The 23,359-nt window shown below is 44.3% G+C and overlaps 2 protein-coding genes across 3 annotated transcripts; both read left to right on the forward strand.

Moving 5' to 3' along the window:
• The first annotated feature begins 960 nt into the window (after positions 1-960).
• On the forward strand, positions 961-9,991 carry LOC125536727 (Polynucleotidyl transferase, ribonuclease H fold protein with HRDC domain-containing protein). Of its 2 annotated transcripts, none has more exons than XM_048699970.2 (12): positions 961-1,412; positions 2,225-2,475; positions 2,548-2,646; positions 3,407-3,490; positions 4,208-4,294; positions 5,825-5,945; positions 6,723-6,901; positions 6,986-7,024; positions 7,684-8,192; positions 8,281-8,779; positions 8,955-9,613; positions 9,743-9,991. In XM_048699970.2, exons 1-12 carry the CDS (start codon positions 1,106-1,108, stop codon positions 9,822-9,824), a joined length of 2,916 nt encoding a protein of 971 aa, XP_048555927.1. In that variant the 5' UTR covers positions 961-1,105; the 3' UTR covers positions 9,825-9,991. The 2 variants fall into 2 exon arrangements, with proteins under 2 accessions (XP_048555927.1, XP_048555929.1); XM_048699972.2 differs by having other exon boundaries at positions 965-1,412; positions 9,759-9,991.
• A 252-nt stretch (positions 9,992-10,243) lies between these two features.
• On the forward strand, positions 10,244-11,625 carry ATPC1 (ATPase, F1 complex, gamma subunit protein). Its single transcript, XM_048699973.2, has one exon. The coding sequence runs from the start codon at positions 10,357-10,359 to the stop codon at positions 11,431-11,433; it is 1,077 nt and encodes a 358-aa protein (XP_048555930.1). The 5' UTR covers positions 10,244-10,356; the 3' UTR covers positions 11,434-11,625.
• The last annotated feature ends 11,734 nt before the right edge of the window (positions 11,626-23,359 follow it).

The following is a 23,359-nucleotide window of genomic DNA, read 5'->3' on the forward strand; positions in this document are numbered from 1 at the left end:
TAAGCAGGGCGGGGCACGACCAAATTAGGTTCCAGACCTCATTGTGTCCGTCACGGGCGCTGCTTGTGGAAGCTAAAGAAGGAGCATAGAGCTCCCTCGCTAGCCAGTAAGCACTCCGAATTGTGAATTAGCCATTCTTCTCCTATTCCCCAACAATGAAATCTTCCCCGAAACGCGGAGATGGCCGTATACGACAAATAGTTTGGACATCCACAGACAAAAATAATTGATTTAAACGAGTCAAGTCCCAATTACCATTATGATCAAGTAGTTTTAACACCCATTTATATCGATATCTTCCCCTCTAAGAAAACAAAGAACCTGTCACACCACACATGGTTTGATTACATTTACTCATTCTTTTAGTGGTTTAAACTAAAACTACAAATTTCAAGTAAATGAAAAAGTAACAAAATAAATGTTATGGATGTAGTGCGATGTATATGAGTCAACAAAACATTATAAAACACATTCACTTTTAGCACTATGGATTTCTAGAGTTTGCTCTTACTCTATTGTTAAGGGCATCTCCAACTCTAGTGTTAAGTAACAAAATAAATATTATAGATCCAGTGCGATATACATGAGGTGTCCATATGTTTTTTGCCATCTAATGTGGTGTTGTATATGTCCGTCGACATGTCCGGTGTTCGAATTCTCGCAAATCTAAAGTAAATTTGAGAAGTTTTATGGGAGTCCAGGCATCCGCTTGGTCAATGAAAATCACCATGTATCTCGTCTTACTACTGTCTCTTTCCGTCAATGTTCGGTGAAAAGCCGCTGAAGGATGGCGGAAGCCACACATGAGCCGCTTGGGATGGCAAAAACCACAGTGGCGGTGTAAACAAATAGAGGCGAACAATTTTTTTGTGAGTTATTAATAAAAAAACAGACATTTAAGACGGTCTCATTCGGCAACACTCCAGCTCCTCGTTTCCAGCATCGAGCGGAGCGGAGGGAGTGATCCGTTTCCGAACGGGGCCATAGTGTTGGATGGCCGCTCTTGTATCCGGTCCGCGGTTTTTTAGTGTGTAGCGTGTCTCTACCGCAAACGGTCCAAGATCCCAAACTTACCAAAGGTCCGTCCGTCACTACCGCGAGCGAGATGCACACCGTCAACCTCAAGTCGCGCGCCGCCTTGGCGGCGGCCGCCGCGTGCTTCGCGTTCCTCGCGGCGGCGGCGCTGCTCCATCGCAGGCGTCGCCGAGGTATATCGCCCACCTCGCCTCGCCGCGTCGAGGAGCGGCGCTCCCGCCGCGCGCGCCGTGCCTGCGAAGAGGAGGAGAAGCCGCAGGGCCGGTTCAAGCGCGTGCTCGCGGATAACTCCTACTCCCCCTTCAAGCACCTCCGACGTCAGGGTGCCGACCAGGCTGTTGACGGCCACCCCGACGAGGCCAAGCCGCAACCGCAAGGTGCGCCGCTCCTTTTGGCCTCGTCATTGCGCTCATTTGCACGGGATTTTTATTTTTGATTTGAGGAGCTGGCGTGTAGGGTTGCGTGGTTGTGAAGCTCCACCATACTACATTGCGATGGCTGACTGACAAGGTTAAGACTCGGCTGTAGTAGTATATGTTCCGTGGGGCATTTCATCGAACACCTCGTACCAAGGTCGTACCGAGTTTGACCATTGCTGCCGGATTTGGACATTGTTCTTCTGCCACACTTGCATTAGGGAATTACCGCCCTGCTAGTCACGGCTTGCGCAAGTGCAAACTACTGTACAGTTGTCGGGTTAGGTGGTCAATACGCTTCGTATTGGAACCAGGTGCAGCTGCTGCGTTGTCACCATGTGTAAAATGCAGCACAATGCTGGTCCGCTGCATGCTTCTATTTACCCATGACTAGACACTAGTATACTTAGCTAATGAAGGTAGTGACCTTCTGCTGTACCAGCACTAGAAATTGTATTTTGCCCTGTATATATAAGATCGTACACATGTACTTGCCCTGTATATTTAAGATCGTACACTTATACATCCTTACAAGTCATATAAATATCTGAAACAACTGATTGCTCTCATTTTCAAAAAAATCCTCACTAGGCAATTTACTAAATCTTTTTGTGCTTATGTATCCCAGGAGCCTAAGCTGTCACATTGAGATAGTGCAACTGCCAAGCTGATTGTACAATCTTTTTAATTATCTTTAAATGTTCACCATAAGCAAATTAAATTGTACCTTTGATCATAACCCGAAAGGAATGTGCCTTTTGCCATCATTACAGAATCATCAGAAAAGATGCACCCATTTGAGGATGAAATTACGTCCTTACTGGACAACCCAACCAGATATTCAACTTTTTGTAACTTCACACCAAGCAGCCAATGCCCAGAACTGAGAAACTCATACAATTGGGTCAATACAAAAGCTCAATTGGAGCATCTGGCTGGATTGTTGGGCGAGGAAAAAGCTTTCGGTGTTGATACAGAGCAACATAGCTTTCGGTCATTCCTAGGATATACTGCACTTGTGCAGGTAACTGCTAACAGATGCATTATTGATGCTTTTCAGCTTATTAAGTTCATTAAGGTTGTATTTTTTTGGTAGATATCTACCCAGAAGGAAGACTATTTGATAGACACAATTGCGCTACATGATGTGATGGGTATTCTACAACCAGTTTTTGCCAGTCCGTTCATCTGTAAGGTAGTCCATCTTTTACATCTGATGTCATCAGGCATCCATTTCTTTCGTTTCCAGCACTATGATTAGCTACTTAAAAGCACTACTTAAATTTTATGCATTTCAGTAATAAACTGGGCCTTGGAACGTCTAGAATAGTACACGTCGGTGATTAGGCACCGCGGTGCCTATGGCGTGTGCTTTTAGCACAGTGCATTTAGGACAGGTATTACAGGGATAGCCTGTACATCCTAACAAAAACAGGTTATTTCATCCTGCATCCCAGGCAAGTATATATAGAGGTACACGTGGGGAGATAAGCAACAAACAATACTCACACAACCACATGTGAGGACTTTTTGAAAAATTGGTTTTTGAGCTGGGAGCACATGATTCCAAGCTCTATTTGGCTCTACCACCCAGAAACTCTGAATCATAGCTTCTTAGATATGCTAGCATCTTATTCGTGTGAACACAACGATCTAATACAAGATGCCCATTAGATGACATATCTGAAGGACAATGAGTTGTACTGTTTCAGAGACTTGCCAGTTTCTGTCAATACTAATAAAACATGGATGTGCACACATGTGATCCTGATTCTTGCATGCCCACCTTCTCATAATAACTCTCCCATGGCTTCCTTGATTCTATGTATTTCCCCTCTTCAATATATTTTGGACTTCCTTGAAATATTGATGTATGCTTGCCTCAACAGAATATCCACAATGCTTTTGTTTCTAAAAGGTCACAATCATTTATGTTCTGCTTTCTTTTGCTTTAGATCTTCCACGGAGCTGACAATGACATTCTTTGGCTTCAGAGAGATTTCCATATTTATGTTGTGAATATGTTTGATACTGCCAAAGTAAGTTCCTCTATATCTGGGAAGATTCATTATAATTCTGCAGAGACTTATGCAAGCAATCTGTGAACAAGTATATCTGGTAGTTGTCCCGCATTTTTTTTCTTAAGCAGCCAGTTATGTGGTGTGTCATTCACTACTTAGAGGTGGCATGAAACACAGTTTTCATTTAAGTGACTGCAGTTTTATACACTGAAATTTCTTACACAAATGGTTTATTATTTTGATCATTTCAAACTTCTTGGGTACCCAGTTCCTGTCGCCTGCTCTTGTGCCCTTTCTCTTAATTTTGAATAGAAGGTTTCAATTTCTTTGTGGGGAAAAAGATGGGCCACTGAGCATCATCATCTTATATTGTGTTCGGTACTTCTGTCTTAGTTTCAGATATATGCTGTCTGAGTATTGCTACAGTCAGTTGCTTCTCTTCCAATTGTGTTGGTTTATGTTTTCAGTTTCAATCACAAAATTCATATGAACTGATCAACTGGAATACAAAAACTTTATATTTGTGCATTGCAGCTCAGAACCAGGAGTAGTTTATAATACCAATTTCCTTTGAATTAGTCCGTGCCCATAAATATTTTGGTTCTTGAACGTCTTTGTTGACCTTTGCCCCTGCTGTTCATAAGGCTGTTCATATGCCTTTGCGCTCTCACTTTTTTGTTATTATCCTACGCGTCTGAGCTTTGCTCAATTGCTTGTTGAAATCAACATTTTCAGGCATGTGAGGTCCTATCAAAGCCACAGAAATCCTTAGCATATTTGCTAGAATTGTATTGTGGAGTGACCACCGACAAGACATTGCAGGCAAGTAATCTTCCAAGTTTGGCTTAAACAGTGAGCTTGCTAAAGCCTGTCAAGTGTTCAGTGACAGTTAGTGTATGTACTGATTCTTTAGTAGCTGGTTAGATCCCATGTGCCTCCTCAACTTGTACATGACAGCCTGTTTGGTTCGGGGGAAGTTGGAGTAGGGAATGGGAATTGAGAGGCTGGGAGACTAAAAATCACTTGTATGGTTGGAGGGTATGGGAATTGAGAAAGAAAAGGGATGGGAGTTGAGGGGGTGAACTCCCGCTAATCTCTTCCCAGGGGAGGGCTGGTAATTCAGCCAGGGAATGGGAATTAGCAAACGAAAAACAGTTTGTTTGTTGCGCCAAACAAGGGCTGGTTCAATTTTGTACGTAAACAAACGTGTCCTCAGCATCTTCTATTAGTTTGACTCGCGAACTAAACAGAGGAATTTTTTTTTTCTATTAAATTCCCACAAGCAATTCCCAACAGTAGCCAAACGTGGGACTGGGACTAACAGTCCACTTCCCAAGCCTAATCACCCAACAAACTCCCTCTTAAAAACTCCCATTCCCTTTCCTTTAAACTACCAAACAGGCTGTGAATACTTTTCGGTATTTGAGAAAATAAATGAACTATTGATGGTGCTATATACATATTGAACCAAACCACAAACCTTGGTATTTCCTTCTAAGGTTTCTAAATGATGTAGAAGACAACGTCTATAGAAGTTGCAACTAAGGTTTTCAGAAAAATATTTACCAATTCTTGTAAACTGTTACTTTGGTTTATTTACCGGGGAAGGGGAGCCTTGGCGCAGCGGTAAAGCTGTTGCTGGGTTCGAACCCTGGAAACAGCCTCTTGCAGAAATGCAGGGAAAGGCTGCGCACAAAAGACCCAAAGCGGTCATACCCTTCCCCGGACCCTGCGCAAGCGGGAGCTATGTGCACCAGGCTGCCCTTTTTATTACTTTGGTTTATTATAAGTGCCCAACCGGAAGGTATATGTTTCACTTCAGTTTAATTTCATAAGCCCTAGAAAATATTAATTGCGTATTGAATCCTGCTTGATATGTTATTATTCATGATGCTAGAACCCAGTACAGCAGTAGGTTTCCCCCAATAATGTTCTATCAACTGTCTACGTGTATAATTATTCATGATACCTAGTCAGCTCTGACATGATCTCCCGATCACTGGCCTTGACACCCTTCACAACCTGGCCCTGAAATGGATGTGACATCCTTAGTTCTTTTTATTCTTTACTTGCATCGATGAATTTATGCTCAGTTTAGCTGTCTTTTCGTTACAGCTAATATTTTCCGAAGTCTAGTAATTTATTTGCTTATGCATTCAATTTGGTGTTGAATACCTTAGATGCAAAAGAAAATGATACACAAGTGCCTTCTGCCTACTTGTTCTCATCGACTCTTTACCTGTGCTTGCAAATCTCAGTTTGCTAGGCACACGACACATCAGTTCCAAATTTCAAAATTGCTTCCGTGATTGTCGCTATTTCTTTTCATTTGACCTTATTTTGAGATTTCAGCGTGAAGACTGGAGATTACGCCCGCTGACAGCGGAAATGATTGAGTATGCCCGTTGTGATGCTCACTATCTGTTGAACATTTCAAATTGTTTGGCATCAGAGCTCCATGCAAAATCCTGTGGTGTGTTCTAACTTCTAAGTGCTATGTCCTTATTTCCATTGCAAGAGTCTTTACTGCCATCTAGTACATTAACAGACATTGTATTATTTTGCTGTTTAGCACACTCAAAGTCAACAACGAATGCTGAATACAGCTGATTTTGATATCCCTGAACTATTGAAGTAATTAGAGCTGATTTCCATCAGTAGTTTTTGTGTTCTTCACCCTTCAGCCTTTTCTTATTGTCAATAAATGGAGCTTACTTGATGTAGCTGTGGAATTTGAATCCTTCATTACCGGAAATCATGTATAGTTTTCATTTTGTGCTCTAAGTCTCCCACCACCTGAGCTGTGGCAGGAGAACTATCTTTTGTGCTTTCTACATATAAAAGATTCCGGAAATAGTATACTCTTAATCTACAAACAAAAAGTATATTAATATATTAAGAATGGGAAATAGTCTAATACGACCGACTGATTTCATGCATAAATCAGCCGGGTCGTTCACTTGCCATGTGCACGTGGTCCCCACACATTTCGTCTTCCAACTCCTTTTCTTTTCGTTTTCTCCTTATCTTTATCTCTCCTGTCCCGAAGCTTCTTGGCTTCTTCCCCAACCTCTAGACAACAGATGCGAGCGCTGCTTCCTTCCCCCCATGCGCGCATCAAGCCGGCCGCCGCCGACTGCAGCTGAGACGCGCTGCACCAGCCCAGCCGCCCACTGCTGAGAATAGTATATTAATACCCCCCTGCTTCGCATTTAGTTTTTGATCGGTTGTAATATCAATTATGCTTCAGATTCTCCCGATGGTAAAATCAATTTTTTCTTGGAGGCTAGCCGTCGGTCAAACATGGTGTGCATGCAACTATATACAAAGGAAATTGAATGTCGTCCAGGAGCTTCCTCTGCAGCATCTATTCTCTCACGAAATGTACAAACTCATGGACTTGATTCCAAGAAATCTAGTGAAGTGAAGGTGCTTGTTTTCCTTTTTCTATGCATCTGGTCAGCCAGCTCGCCAGTGATTTTGTTAAGTTCTAAACAATTTAATCTTTTGTAGGATCTTGTTCGGAAAATTTGCGCATGGAGGGATTTAATGGTCAGCCAACATAATTTTATTTCCCTTTTTGATTGTTTTTTGCATTTCTGTTGGACTATGCTCTTTTATTTGGTGAACCTTGTTAGTTGCAAGTCTAGGTTGTAGCAGTGTAGCTGTGGTAGGTTAAGGGATGAGGTAGTAACACTGCCTTCGGCTCAATGCTGTCTTGGCAGCAACCTATACTTGGCAACATAAGCAGCTCAGTGTTTGGAGTGAGCCTGATCTCCCTTCTCGTGTAGATTGGTCTCTTGAACAATTCTTATATCTTTTCACGCAGAGTGATTAGATATATAAAAAGTTTGAAAACATTTTAGGGGTACGGAAAGTGACTAGCTTAGAACAAACCAAATCAAATTGATAAATTTTGAGAGAAGATAACCACACCTGCATTGAAGACTAAGCCGACAAACCTGAGGGGACCTTGTGGCGGCGTGAATAGGTGTGGTCCACATGACATTGGCTGGATCAGCTTACTCATCCATAGATTATAATTAACAGGTTTCTACACAGCCGCTTGTATTTTCTCAAGTATTTTCTCGAGTTCCTTATCTCCTATTCATGGTATATTATGTTAAAAAATTGCACATCTGCATTATTGTGGTTCTGGGCCTTCTGGTCTGTTCTCCTTTCTAATTCCTTCAAATGTCTTGGGATCTCAGGCTCGCATGCATGATGAAAGCTTGCGGTATATCCTGTCAGACCAGGCTATTGCTGCCCTTGCTGTAAGAGTTCCAAAAGGTCGAACGGAGATTTGTGCTGTCATAGCAGAAACTGAGCCAAGTGCTTCAACTATGCATCCTTCCTTGTCGTCACCATCCCCTGTAGTTGTCGCTCACATTGAAGAACTCTGCTATCTAATTGAGGATACCACTGTCAGCATGGATAACTTATTTACAACTTTGCTTGGGAAGTATAAAGAACCAAGTGGGTTATGTCGACTATCAGTTTATAATTATAACCTTGTATCGCAGCTAAGTTTGAAGCAAACAAATATATTTGCTTTTGCATCAAGTGGAGAAAAGTTGTCGACAACACCACCTAACAAAAAGGCTTCCCGGGAATCATTCATTAAAAAGTTTTCATGCAAGTCCCCAGTTTATCACAATTGCAGGATCTACGCTAGTGATGAAAGACTACTTTGCTACTGTGACCGCAAAAAGTTGGAATGGTTTGTTTCTTAAATGCTATAAGTTGTTATAAGTATGTGACACTAACATCATAGTTATTTTGTCAAACTGATTGATTTTATTTCCCAGGTATATTCAACGGGATTTGGCAAAGTTAGTAGAAGACAATCCTCCGGGAATCATGCTGCTGTTTGAACCTAAGGGTCGTCCCGAGGATGAAGATAATGAATTTTATATTCAGAGCAAGAAAAATATCTGCGTTGGATGTGGAGAAAAGAGCCACTATATCAGATATAGAATAATACCATCTTGCTACAGGATGCACTTTCCGGAGCATCTGAAGAGCCATCGTTCACATGATATTGTACTTCTTTGTGTGGATTGCCATGAAATTGCTCATTCAGCTGCTGAGAAATACAAGAGGCGACTAGCAGAAGAATTGGGAATACCCCTTTTTGTACAAAAAATAGTGAACTCGGGTGATAGAAGTTTAATAACCGATGCATCAGTATCTGAAGATAAATTGAATGAAAAGGGTGTGTCCCCTTTGCTGCTGAGGACTGCTGCAATGGCCCTTCTGCGGCATGGATCCACTATGCCTTCGAAAAGATGTGAAGAGCTAATGCAGGTCCCAACATCCTTCTAGTATTTCTGGCTTCGTCTATATGCATCACTTACAGTTTCCTGACATTGGATTATGAAACATAACTTTTTAAGCTAGTTGCCAGTATTTTTTTCGTGATTAGACATGTATTTGTTCTTAGCGGTAGATCTGTGTTACCGATACATTCATTTCGTTACAGATTGTGAAGTCATACTACGGTGGTAGGGACGTGACTTCCGAAGACCTGGAGATGGCATTACTGGTAGGTATGAGCCCCAATGAGCGAAGGAGACTTGAAAAGAAAAAAGGGTATCCTCATTCTTTTAGAGCTCAGACTGAAAACATTATAAGAAAGAGCAGCAACAAGGCCATCTTAGAAGACATGGGAGATGATTCAAAAAATAGGCATACTTTATCAGAGCAAGTTTCAGAAGATGGGAACGGGAGTAGCGGTCAACAAGATGCTGACGGGACTGGGTGTAATAGCCAGGCAGAAGATTTAACTGTGAGCCAAAGAAGCGCAAGTTTGTCAGTCAGTATGGATGATTCTACTTGTGACCCTAACACGGAGAAGCTTGGGTCAGATGGAATGCAGCGATCAAGCAGCGGGACTCAGGCAAATGGTCATCTTGACGAGGATCCAGTCAGCAGTGATAATTCCAGCCAAGCTATTTCCAAAAATGCTGACAAGAAGATATCACTGCTAGGACACGGGCACCACGGTAAACAAGTGGTCGAGCTTTTGCTGGCCAATGGTGGGGAGGAGGCCGTTCACCAGTTTTGCCAAAGATGGAGGCATGTTTTCGTCGAAGCTGTCCACCCTCGTTATCTACCTTCTGGTTGGAATATAAAGCACAGGTAAAAAATATCACCTTTTGCTGCTTGATTGGTTAATTGCTTAACACATAAAATTTCTTGTGCTTGCGAATCGTGATGCTCTTTACTTTGAATCTATTTATCATTTGAAATCAAGATATTTATTTACAGAGCATCTTCTGTGCAGTGGAAGAAGGGATTTCGGCGACTTCAGTGTGTACAAACCATCCAACCAAGAGCCTCAGCCTGCTGACTGATTAGGAGGATCAGTACTTTCTTTTTATATAAAGTTGTTTGCATTTTATCAAGCTTATATATGCTTGTATCACCAGATTCTTTTGGTATGTGGCATCTGGCCTTTTTCCAACTCTGGAATTTTACAAGATTTTTGTATGAAAATGAATATCGAATTTTGATTCACTTGGACTAAGTATCTAATATGTACTGTAGTATATCCGCAGTGTATCCATTCCTGCCCTCTCCCAAAGAGCAGTTCCCTTTTTTGTTGCTGTAGTTTTAAGAGTTATATTTATTTGGCAAGGCAAAAAAATATGGATTGAGAAATGGAAGCAGGCAAGGGGCAGAGGGTAGGCGGCCAGGGCGCGCCACATGATCCGCGGCAATCTCGCAGTGACTAGCCCTCCACCACTCAGCCCGGCTTGAAAACCCCACCTGCTCACTTCTCCACCCAAACCCAATCCAAAATCTTTCCCTCCCTCCCATCCTTTCTTCCCCTCCGCCTCCGCCTCTGCGGCCGCCAGTGACGCGCCAGGCGCTAGCTAGCCATGTCGTGCTCCCACCTCTCCACCGCGTGGTCCTCCTCCGCGCTTGCCAGCACCTCCACCCGCCGCCGCGCCTCCACCGGCAGCAGCAGCCTGGTGGTGCGGTGCTCCCTCCGGGACCTCCGTAACCGCATCGACTCTGTCCGCAACACGCAGAAGATCACGGAGGCGATGAAGCTGGTGGCCGCCGCCAAGGTCCGTCGCGCGCAGGAGGCCGTGGTCTCCTCTCGCCCCTTCTCGGAGGCTCTGGTGGAGGTGCTCTACAACATGAACCAGGAGATCCAGTCGGAGGACATCGACCTGCCCCTCACCCGCCAGCGCGCCGTCAAGCGCGTCGCGATCGTCGTCCTCACCGGCGAGCGTGGTCTCTGCGGCGCCTTCAACAACAACGTGCTCAAGAAGGCCGAGGCCCGCATGGAGGACCTCAGGCAGCTGGGCGTCGACTACACCGTCATCAGCGTCGGCAAGAAGGGCAACGCCTACTTCCAGCGCCGCGACTACATCCCCACCGAGCGCTTCCTCGAGCTCGCCGGGATCCCCACCGTCAAGGACTCGCAGGCCATTTGCGACCTCATCTACTCCCTCTTTGTCGCCGAGGAGGTCGACAAGGTGGAGCTCGTCTACTCCAAGTTCGTCAACCTCGTCCGCTCCGACCCCATCATCCAGACGCTGCTGCCCATGTCCCCTAAGGGCGAGATCTGCGATGTCAACGGCATCTGTGTCGACGCCACCGAGGACGAGCTCTTCAAGCTCACCACCAAGGAAGGCAAGCTCACCGTGGAGCGCGAGAAGATCAAGATCGAGATGCAGCCCTTCTCCCCCGTCGTCCAGTTCGAGCAGGACCCCGTCCAGATCCTCGACGCTCTCCTCCCGCTCTACCTCAACAGCCAGATCCTGCGTGCCCTCCAGGAGTCGCTCGCTAGCGAGCTCGCCGCCAGGATGAGCGCCATGAGCAGCGCCACAGACAATGCCATCGACCTCCGGAAAAATCTCTCCATGGTCTACAACCGCCGACGCCAGGCCAAGATCACCGGAGAGATCCTTGAGATCGTCGCTGGCGCCGACGCCCTGTCCGGCTGATTCCTCCTCCCCACTTGAGCTGAGCCGCCGCTGTTATATATAACTCTTTGCCTCCTTTTCTCCTCTCTTCTACTTATCTTGCTTGGTCTGTGTCTGTCTGTAATAATTTCTCATAGCACAAAAAAGGATGTCTGTTCTAAGATTCAGTTCGGAGATGCCAAATGTATAATCCAGAGTAATTTATCTATGCAATCCCGCCTCCACCCATATGCAATTTGTTTATGCAACCCAGAGTAATCCCATATGCAGTTTCTTGGTAGAAACCCTAGTGAGATGGTCCTCACTTAGTAGTCATTCAACAAATCAATACTTATAAAAGACACCCAAAGGGCATCTCATAACTGCTATCAAGGAAAACAGTATAATCAAAGAACAAGAAAGTTACAAACCGACATGTAAAAACTAGAATTATATCAAAAATCATATTGGCCATCTTGTTCATTCGCTTGCTTGTCAGTCCGTAGGCAGTGTAGCCACTCGCTCTGATCCAAGCGCCTAACTTGCCAGTGGATGGTATGTGATGTAGTGTCATGCACATTTCGGCTAGCAAGCGTAATGTGTGTAGCGTGATGTAGTGTCATGCACATTTCGGCTAGCAAGCGTAATGTGTGTAGCACTGCTCTAGAGGGATATAAGGGTCCAAGTCCAACACAAGAGGGCAAAAGAGGAACTAATTCATCCCAATCCTTGAAGGAGTTGAGGTCTTGGTATCCAAGAGGATCTTCCCTGGAAGGGGTCTCGAATCCACTTGGGGATCTTCTCTCACGTAGAGGCCTTGATCTCCATGGGAGAGGTAGGTGGACGAGAAAAACTCAATCTCAAATGAGTTATAACCTTTGCTAACCCTAGCTAGGAGGAGGAGTGGGTCTATATATAGTGTTTCACGAGATAAGAGAGGGGAAGAGGGGATACATGGGCCTCTGGCCCGGTTAGGCACTCACAGATGCTGGACGTCTGGGTTGAAGGCCGGACGTCTGGGGCTTCACGTTGGGCCGGGGCCGGATGTCCGAGCTGGACTGGGGCGCCGGATGTCCGAGCTGGACTGGGGCGCCGGATATCCGACCGCTGTAGCATTTCAACGGTCTTCTTCGTCTGTGTACTTGGGGATTTGCTCTTCATTCAGAGCGTCTCCCAGATGGTCTTCTTCATACCTAAGCACACATAGCATTTTCGATTGAGGTAGTACCATGTCTCACATGGTTCATACGGAAGCTTGTTAAGAAGAGATGTCACCTCGGTCTCGATAACTTTTGCACGTGTTTGTATCATCGGTCCACTTGGCACTTGAGGAGACGAAGGTAGGTCCATGGATGACCGTAGGATGCTCCGCATAATCTCCCCCCTTGGGAAAGATCCGTCCTTGGATCGAAATCCTCATCACCATGGAAGGGAGATAGGTATTTGGCGCTGAAGATATCGCTCACGTTGTACTTGTCGCGTGGGAAGTTGATCTTGTAGGCATTGTTGTTGTAGCGTGTTAATGTCTACTACACAACCTTCTTCTTGTAGACTCGTGTTGGGCCTCCAAGTGCAGAGTTTTGTAGGACAGTAGCAAATTTCTCTCAAGTGGATGACCTAAGGTTTATCAATCCGTGGGAGGCGTAGGATGAAGATGGCCTCTCTCATACAACCCCGCAACCAAATAACAAAGAGTCTCTTGTGTTCCCAACACACCCAATGCACTAGTTCGGCGAAGAGATGATGATACAAGTGTAATATGGATAGTAGATATAGGTTGTGGTAATCTTAAAATATAAAAACAGCAAGGTAACTAGTAACAAAAGTTAGCGAAAACGGTATTATAATGCTTGGAAACAAGGCCTAGGTTCATACTTTCACTAGTGCAAGTTCTCTCAACAATGATAACATAATTAAATCATATGGCAATCCCTCAACGTGCAACAAAGAGTCACTCAAAAGTTTCTATCGCAGAGAACATAAGATGAAATTGCCTGTAGGCTACAAAAGCACCTAAAAGTTATTCTTTCCAATCAATCCATTGAGCTATTCCTATAAGTGTCACAAACAACCCTAGAGTTTGTAGTAAAATAACACCATATGACACACATCAATCAACCCTAATGTCACCTAGATACTCCAATGTCACCATAAGTATCCGTGGGTCAATTATACGATATGCATCAAATAACTTCAGATTCATAATATTCAATCCAACATAAAGAACCTCAAAGAGTGCCCCAAGATTCCTATCGGAGAAACAAGGACGAAAACGTGCATCAACCCCTATGCATAGATTACCCCAATGTCACCTCGAGAATCCGCGAGTTGAGTGCCAAAACATACATCAAGTGAATCAATAGAACACCCCATTGTCACCACGGGTATCCCACGCAAGACATACATCAAGTGTTCTCAAATCCATAATAGTATTCAATCCTATAATAATGAAACCTCAAAGATAAAACTCGATTCATCACAAGAAGGTAGTGGGGAGAAACACCATATGATCCAACTATAATAACAAAGCTCGCGGTACATCAAGATCGTGCCAAATCAAGAATGAGAGAGAGAGAGAGATCAAACACATAGCTACTGGTACATACCCTCAGCCCCGAGTGTGAACTACTCCCTCCTCGTCATGGAGACCGCCGGGATGATGAAGATGGCCATCGGTGATGGTTTCCTCCTCCGGCAAGGTGCCAGAACGGGCTCCCGATTGGTTTTTCGTGGCTACAGAGGCTTGCGGCGGCGGAACTCCCGATCTAGGTTTCTTTCTGGGGGTTTCTATATTTATAGGAATTTTTGGCGTCGGTTTCACGTCAGTGGTGTCCACGAGGAAGTGACAAGGTAGGGGACGCGCCCTCCACCCTTTGTGGCTGCCTCGGGACTCCTCTGGTCCATCTCCGATGGCCCATGGGTCTCTTCTGGTCCATAAAAAATGACCGTAATTTTTTAGCTCATTTGGACTTCGTTTGATATTCCTTTTCTATAAAACTCAAAAACAAGGAAAAAACAGAAACTGGCACTGGGCTCTAGGTTAATAGGTTAGTCCCAAAAATAATATAAAATAGCATATTAAAGCATATAAAACACCCAAAACAGATAATATAATAGCATGGAACAATAAAAAATATAGATAAATTGGAGACGTATCAAGCATCCCCAAACTTAATTCCTGCTCGTCCTTGAGTAGGTAAATGATAAAAACAGAATTTTTGATGTGAAATGCTACCTAACATATTCTCAATGTAATCTTCTTTATTATGGCATGAATTTTCAGATCCATAAGATTCAAAACAAAAGTTTAATATTGACATAAAAACAATAATACTTCAAGCATACTAATAAGGCAATCATGTCTTCTCAAAATAACATGGCCAAAGAAAGTTATCCCTACAAAATCATGTAGTGTGGCTATGCTCCATCTTCATCACACAAAATATTTCACCATGTACAATCCCGATGACAAGCCAAGCAATTGTTTCATACTTTTGGTGTTCTCAAACTTTTTCAACTTTCACGCAATACATGAGCGTGAGCCATGGATATAACGCTATAGGTGGAATATAATACGGTGGTTGTGGAGAAGACAAAAGGATGGAGATAGTCTCACATCAACTAGGCATATTAACGGGCTATGGAGGTGCCCATCAATAGATATCAATGCAAGTGAGTAGGGATTGCCATGCAACATATACACTAGAGCTATAAGTGTATGAAAGCTCAAAAAGAAACTAAGTGAGTGTGCATCCAACTTGCTTGGTCACAAAGACCTAGGTCAATTTGGGGAAGCCTATCATTGGAATATACAAGCCAAGTTCTATAATGAAAAATTCACACTAGTATATGAAAGTGACAAAATAGGAGACTCTCTATCTGTTGGGGAACGTAGTAATTTCAAAAAATTTCCTACGCACACGCAAGATCATGGTGATGCATAGCAACGAGAGGGGAGAGTGTGATCTACGTACCCTTGTAGATCAACAACGAAAGCGTTTGGTTGATGTAGTCGTACGTCTCCACGGCCCGACCGATCAAGCACCGAAACTACGGCACCTCCGAGTTCTAGCACACGTTCAGCTCGATGACGATCCCCGGGCTCCGATCTAGCAAAGCGTCGGGGAGGAGTTCCGTCAGCACGACGACGTGGTGACGATCTTGATGTTCTACCGTCGCAGGGCTTCGCCTAAGCACCGCTACAATATGACCAGGGTGGAATATGGTGGAGGGGGGCACCGCACACGGCTAAGGAACGATCACGAAGATCAACTTGTGTCTAGGGGTGCCCCCTGCCCCCGTATATAAAGGAGCAAGGGGAGGAGGCCGGCCGGCCCCTATAGGCACGCCAGGAGGAGTCCTCCTCCTAGTAGGAGTAGGACTCCTACTAGGAGGGGGAAAGAAGTGGGGAGGGAGAGGGAAAGGGGGGCGCCGCCCCCTCTCCTAGTCCAATTCGGACCAGGGGGGAGTAGGCGCGCGGCCCACCTCTGGCAGCCCCCCCTCTCTCCACTAAGGCCCATATGGCCCATTACTTCTCCCGGGGGGGGGGGGGGGTTCCGGTAACCCTCCGGCTCTCCGGTTTTCTCCGAAATCACCCGGAACACTTCCGGTGTCCGAATATAGCCATCCAATATATCAATCTTTATGTCTCGACCATTTCGAGACTCCTCGTCATGTCCGTGATCACATCCGGGACTCCGAACTAACTTCGGTACATCAAAACTCATAAACTCATAATATAGCTGTCATCGAAACCTTAAGCGTGCGGACCCTACGGGTTCGAGAACAATGTAGACATGACCGAGACACGTCTCCGGTCAATAACCAATAGCGGAACCTGGATGCTCATATTGGCTCCTACATATTCTACGAAGATCTTTATCGGTCAGACCGCATAACAACATACGTTGTTCCCTTTGTCATCGGTATTGTTACTTGCCCGAGATTCGATCGTCGGTATCTCAATACCTAGTTCAATCTCGTTACCGGCAAGTCTCTTTACTCGTTTCGTAATACATCATCTCGCAACTAACTCATTAGTTGCAATGCTTGCAAGGCTTATGTGATGTGCATTACCGAGAGGGCCCAGAGATACCTCTCCGACAATCGGAGTGACAAATCCTAATCTTGAAATACGCAACCCAACATGTACCTTTGGAGACACCTGTAGAGCACCTTTATAATCACCCATTTACGTTGTGACGTTTGGTAGCACACAAAGTGTTCCTCCGGCAAACGGGAGTTGCATAATCTCATAGTCATAGGAACATGTATAAGTCATGAAGAAAGCAATAGCAACATACTAAACGATCGGGTGCTAAGCTAATGGAATGGGTCATGTCAATCAGATCATTCACCTAATGATGTGATCTCATTAATCAAATAACAACTCCTTGTTCATGGTTAGGAAACATAACCATCTTTGATTAACGAGCTAGTCAAGTAGAGGCATACTAGTGACACTCTGTTTGTCTATGTATTCACACATGTATTATGTTTCCGGTTAATACAATTCTAGCATGAATAATAAACATTTATCATGATATAAGGAAATAAATAATAACTTTATTATTGCATCTAGGGCATATTTCCTTCAGTCTCCCACTTGCACTAGAGTCAATAATCTAGATTACACAGTAATGATTGTAACACCCATGGAGCCTTGGTGCTGATCATGTTTTGCTCGTGGAAGAGGCTTAGTCAACGGGTCTGCAACATTCAGATCCGTATGTATCTTGCAAATCTCTATGTCTCCCACCTGGACTAGATCCCGGATGGAATTGAAGCATCTTTTGATGTGCTTGGTTCTCTTGTGAAATCTGGATTCCTTTGCCAAGGCAATTGCACCAGTATTGTCACAAAAGATTTTCATTGGACCCGATGCACTAGGTATGACACCTAGATCGGATATGAACTCCTTCATCCAGACTCCTTCATTTGCTGCTTTCGAAGCAGCTATGTACTCCGCTTCACATGTAGATCCCGCTACAACGCTTTGTTTAGAACTGCACCAACTGACAGCTATACCGTTTAATGTAAACACGTATCCGGTTTGCGATTTAGAATCGTCCGGATCAGTGTCAAAGCTTGCATCAACGTAACCTTTTACGATGAGCTCTTTGTCACCTCCATATATGAGAAACATATCCTTAGTCCTTTTCAGGTATTTCAGGATGTTCTTGACCGCTGTCCAGTGATCCACTCCTGGATTACTTTGGTACCTCCCTGCTAGACTTATAGTAAGGCACACATCAGGTCTGGTACACAGCATTGCATACATGATAGAGCCTATGGCTGAAGCATAGGGAACATCTTTCATATTCTCTCTATCTTCTGCAGTGGTCGGGCATTGAGTCTTACTCAACTTCACACCTTGTAACACAGGCAAGAACCCTTTCTTTGCTTGATCCATTTTGAACTTCTTCAAAACATTGTCAAGGTATGTGCTTTGTGGAAGTCCAATTAAGCATCTTGATCTATCTCTATAGATCTTAATGCCTAATATGTAAGCAGCTTCACCGAGGTCTTTCATTGAAAAACTCTTATTCAAGTATCCCTTTATGCTATCCAGAAATTCTATATCATTTCCAATTAGTAATATGTCATCCACATATAATATCAGAAATGCTACAGAGCTCCCACTCACTTTCTTGTAAATACAGGCTTCTCCAAAAGTCTGTATAAAACCAAATGCTTTGATCACACTATCAAAGCGTTTATTCCAACTCCGAGAGGCTTGCACCAGTCCATAAATGGATCGCTGGAGCTTGCACACTTTGTTAGCTCCCTCTGGATCGACAAAACCTTCTGGTTGCATCATATACAACTCTTCTTCTAGAAATCCATTCAGGAATGCAGTTTTGACATCCATCTGCCAAATTTCATAATCATAAAATGCGGCAATTGCTAACATGATTCGGACAGACTTAAGCATCGCTACGGGTGAGAAGGTCTCATCGTAGTCAATCCCTTGAACTTGCCGAAAACCTTTTGCGACAAGTCGAGCTTTGTAGACAGTAATATTACCGTCAGCGTCAGTCTTCTTCTTGAAGATCCATTTATTCTCAATTGCTTGCCGATCATCGGGCAAGTCAACCAAAGTCCATACTTTGTTCTCATACATGGATCCCATCTCAGATTTCATGGCTTCAAGCCATTTTGCGGAATCTGGGCTCACCATCGCTTCTTCATAGTTCGTAGGTTCATCATGATCTAGTAGCATGACTTCCAGAACAGGATTACCGTACCACTCTGGCGCGGATCTCACTCTGGTTGATCTACGAGGTTCAGTAGTATCTTGCTCCGAAGTTTCATGATCATCATCATTAGCTTCCTCACTAACTGGTGTAGGTGTCACAGAAACAGTTTTCTGTGATGCACTACTTTCCAATAAGGGAGCAGGTACAGTTACCTCGTCAAGTTCTACTTTCCTCCCACTCACTTCTTTCGAGAGAAACTCCTTCTCTAGAAAGTTTCCGAACTTAGCAACAAAAGTCTTGCCTTCGGATCTGTGATAGAAGGTGTATCCAATAGTTTCCTTTGGATATCCTATGAAGACACATTTCTCCGATTTGGGTTCGAGCTTATCAGGTTGAAGCTTTTTCACATAAGCATCGCAGCCCCAAACTTTCAGAAACGACAACTTTGGTTTCTTGCCAAACCACAGTTCATAAGGCATCGTCTCAACGGATTTTGATGGTGCCCTATTTAACGTGAATGCGGCCGTCTCTAGAGCGTATCCCCAAAACGATAGCGGTAAATCAGTAAGAGACATCATAGATCGCACCATATCTAGTAAAGTACGATTACGACGTTCAGACACACCATTACGCTGTGGTGTTCCGGGTGGCGTGAATTGCGAAACTATTCCACAATTTTTCAAATGTACACCAAACTCGTAACTCAAATATTCTCCTCCACGATCAGATCGTAGGAATTTTATTTTCTTGTTACGATGATTTTCTACTTCACTCTGAAATTCTTTGAACTTTTCAAATGTTTCAGACTTGTGTTTCATTAAGTAGATATACCCATATCTGCTTAAGTCATCTGTGAAGGTGAGAAAATAACGATATCCGCCACGAGCCTCAATATTCATCGGACCACATACATCTGTATGTATGATTTCCAACAAATCTATTGCTCTCTCCATAGTACCGGAGAACGGTGTTTTAGTCATCTTGCCCATAAGGCACGGTTCGCAAGTACCAAGTGATTCATAATCAAGTGGTTCCAAAAGTCCATCAGTATGGAGTTTCTTCATGCGCTTTACACCGATATGACCTAAACGGTAGTGCCACAAATAAGTTGCACTATCATTATTAACTCTGCCTCTTTTGGCTTCAACACTATGAATATGTGTGTCACTACTATCGAGATTCATCAAAAATAGACCACTCTTTAAGGGTGCATGACCATAAAAGATATTACTCATATAAATAGAACAACCATTATTCTCAGATTTAAATGAATAACCGTCTCGCATCAAACAAGATCCAGATATAATGTTCATGCTTAACGCTGGCACCAAATAACAATTATTTAGGTCTAATATTAATCCTGAAGGTAGATGTAGAGGTAGCGTGCCGATTGCGATCACATCGACTTTGGAACCGTTTCCCACACGCATCGTCACCTCGTCCTTAGCCAATCTTCGCTTAATCCGTAGTCCCTGTTTCGAGTTGCAAATATTAGCAATAGAACCAGTATCAAATATCCAGGTGCTACTGCGAGCATTAGTAAGGTACACATCAATAACATGTATATCACATATACCTTTGTTCACCTTGCCATCCTTCTTATCCGCCAAATACTTGGGGCAGTTCCCCTTCCAGTGACCAGTCTGCTTGCAGTAGAAGCACTCAGTTTCAGGCTTAGGTCCAGGTTTGGGTTTCTTCTCTTGAGTAGCAACTTGCTTGCCGTTCTTTTTGAAGTTCCCCTTCTTCTTCCCTTTGCCCTTTTTCTTGAAACTAGTGGTCTTGTTGACCATCAACACTTGATGCTCCTTCTTGATTTCTACCTCCGCAGCTTTCAGCATTGCGAAGAGTTCGGGAATAGTCTTATTCATCCCTTGCATATTATAGTTCATCACGAAGCTCTTGTAGCTTGGTGGCAGTGATTGGAGAATTCTGTCGATGACGCAATCATCTGGAAGATTAACTCCCAATTGAATCAAGTGATTATTATACCCAGACATTTTGAGTATATGCTCACTGACAGAACTGTTCTCCTCCATCTTGCAGCTATAGAACTTATTGGAGACTTCATATCTCTCAATCCGGGCATTTGCTTGAAATATTAACTTCAACTCCTGGAACATCTCATATGCTCCATGATGTTCAAAATGTCGTTGAAGTCCCGATTCTAAGCCGTAAAGCATGGCACACTGAACTATCGAGTAGTCATCAGCTTTGCTCTGCCAGACGTTCATAACATCTGGTGTTGCTCCAGCAGCAGGCCTGGCACCCAGCGGTGCTTCCAGGACGTAATTCTTCTGTGCAGCAATGAGGATAATCCTCAAGTTACGGACCCAGTCCGTGTAATTGCTACCATCATCTTTCAACTTTGCTTTCTCAAGGAACGCATTAAAATTCAACGGAACAAACAACACAAGCCATCTATCTACAATCAAGCATAAACAAGCAAGATACTATCAGGTACTAAGTTTCATGATAAATTTAGGTTCAATTAATTTACTTAAAGAACTCCCACTTAGATAGACATCCCTCTAATCCTCTAAGTGATTACGTGACCCAAATCAACTAAACCATGTCCGATCATCACGTGAGATGGAGTAGTTTCATTGGTGAACATCACTATGTTGATCATATCTACTATATGATTCACGCTCGACCTTTCGGTCTCTGTGTTCCAAGGCCATATCTGTATATGCTTGGCTCGTCAAGTATAACCTGAGTATTCCGTGTGTGCAACTGTTTTGCACCCGTTGTGTTTGAACGTAGAGCCTATCACACCCGATCATCACGTGGTGTCAGCACGAAGAACTTTCGCAACGGTGCATACTCAGGGAGAACACTTGTTGATAATTAGTGAGAGATCATCTTATAATGCTACCGTCAATCAAAGCAAGATAAGATGCATAAAAGATAAACATCACATGCAATCAATATAAGTGATATGATATGGCCATCATCATCTTGTGCTTGTGATCTCCATCGAAGCACTGTCGTGATCACCATCGTCACCGGCGCGACACCTTGATCTCCATCATAGCGTCGTTGTCGTCACGCCAATCTTATGCTTCCACGACTATCGCTACCGTTTAGTGATAAAGTAAAGCATTACAATGCGATTGCATTGCATACAATAAAGTGACAACCATATGGCTCCTGCCAGTTGCCGATAACTCGGTTACAAAACATGATCATCTCATACAATAAAATTTAGCATCATGTCTTGACCATATCACATCACAACATGCCCTGCAAAAACAAGTTAGACGTCCTCTACTTTGTTGTTGCAAGTTTTACGTGGCTGCTACGGGCTTAAGCAAGAACCAATCTTACCTACGCATAAAAACCACAACGATAGTTTGTCAAGTTGGTGCTATTTTAACCTTTGCAAGGACCGGGCGTAGCCACACTCGGTTCAACTAAAGTTGGAGAAACTGTCACCCGCAAGCCACCTATGTGCAAAGCACGTCGGGAGAACCGGTCTCGCGTAAGCGTACGCGTAATGTCGGTCCGGGCCGCTTCGTCCAACAAAACCGCCGAACCAAAGTATGACATGCTGGTAAGCAGTATGACTTATATCGCCCACAACTCACTTGTGTTCTACTCGTGCATATAACATCAACATATAAAACCTAGGCTCGGATGCCACTGTTGGGGAACGTAGTAATTTCAAAAAATTTCCTACGCACACGCAAGATCATGGTGATGCATAGCAACGAGAGGGGAGAGTGTGATCTACGTACCCTTGTAGATCAAAAACGGAAGCGTTTGGTTGATGTTGTCGCACGTCTCCACGGCCCGACCGATCAAGCACCGAAACTACGGCACCTCCGAGTTCTAGCACACGTTCAGCTCGATGACGATCCCCGGGCTCCGATCCAGCAAAGTGTCGGGGAGGAGTTCCATCAGCACGACGGCGTGGTGACGATCTTGATGTTCTACCGTCGCAGGGCTTCGCCTAAGCACCGCTACAATATGACCGAGGTGGAATATGGTGGAGGGGGGCACCGCACACGGCCAAGGAACGATCACGAAGATCAACTTGTGTGTCTAGGGGTGCCCCCCTGCCCCCGTATATAAAGGAGCAAGGGGAGGAGGCCGGCCGGCCCCTATAGGCGCGCCAGGAGGAGTCCTCCTCCTAGTAGGAGTAGGACTCCTACTAGGAGGGGGAAAGAAGTGGGGAGGGAGAGGGAAAGGGGGGCGCCGCCCCCCTCTCCTAGTCCAATTCGGACCAGGGGGGAGGAGGTGCGTGGACCACCTCTGGCAGCCCCTCTCTCTCTCCACTAAGGCCCATATGGCCCATTACTTCTCCCGGGGGGGGGGGGGGTTCCGGTAACCCTCCGGCTCTCCGGTTTTCTCCGAAATCACCCGAAACACTTCTGGTGTCTGAATATAGCCGTCCAATATATCAATCTTTATGTCTCGACCATTTCAAGACTCCTCATCATGTCCGTGATCACATCCGGGACTCCGAACTAACTTCGGTACATCAACACTCATAAACTCATAATATAACTGTCATCGAAACCTTAAGCGTGCGGACCCTACGAGTTCGAGAACAATGTAGACATGACCGAGACACGTCTCCGGTCAATAACCAATAGAGGAACCTGGATGCTCATATTGGCTCCTACATATTCTACGAAGATCTTTATCGGTCAGACCGCATAACAACATACGTTGTTCCTTTTGTCATTGGTATGTTACTTGCCCGAGATTCGATCGTCGATATCTCAATACCTAGTTCAATCTCGTTACCGGCAAGTCTCTTTACT

The sequence above is a fragment of the Triticum urartu genome, chromosome 2A (genome assembly GCF_056163025.1).
Source record: "Triticum urartu cultivar PI428250 chromosome 2A, HENAU_Tu73, whole genome shotgun sequence".
Lineage (NCBI taxonomy): Eukaryota > Viridiplantae > Streptophyta > Magnoliopsida > Poales > Poaceae > Triticum > Triticum urartu.

What these genes read in the sequence shown, in the direction of transcription:
- ATPC1 (XM_048699973.2), top strand. Translation starts at nt 10,357, where the DNA reads ATGTCGTGCTCCCACCTCTCCACCGCGTGGTCCTCCTCCGCGCTTGCC.
- LOC125536727 (XM_048699970.2), top strand. Translation starts at nt 1,106, where the DNA reads ATGCACACCGTCAACCTCAAGTCGCGCGCCGCCTTGGCGGCGGCCGCC. An exon ending in CCAGTCCGTTCATCTGTAAG is followed by an intron (nt 2,647 to 3,406) that starts GTAGTCCATCTT and finishes CTTTTGCTTTAG; the next exon opens with ATCTTCCACGGAGCTGACAA. An exon ending in CCACCGACAAGACATTGCAG is followed by an intron (nt 4,295 to 5,824) that starts GCAAGTAATCTT and finishes TTGAGATTTCAG; the next exon opens with CGTGAAGACTGGAGATTACG.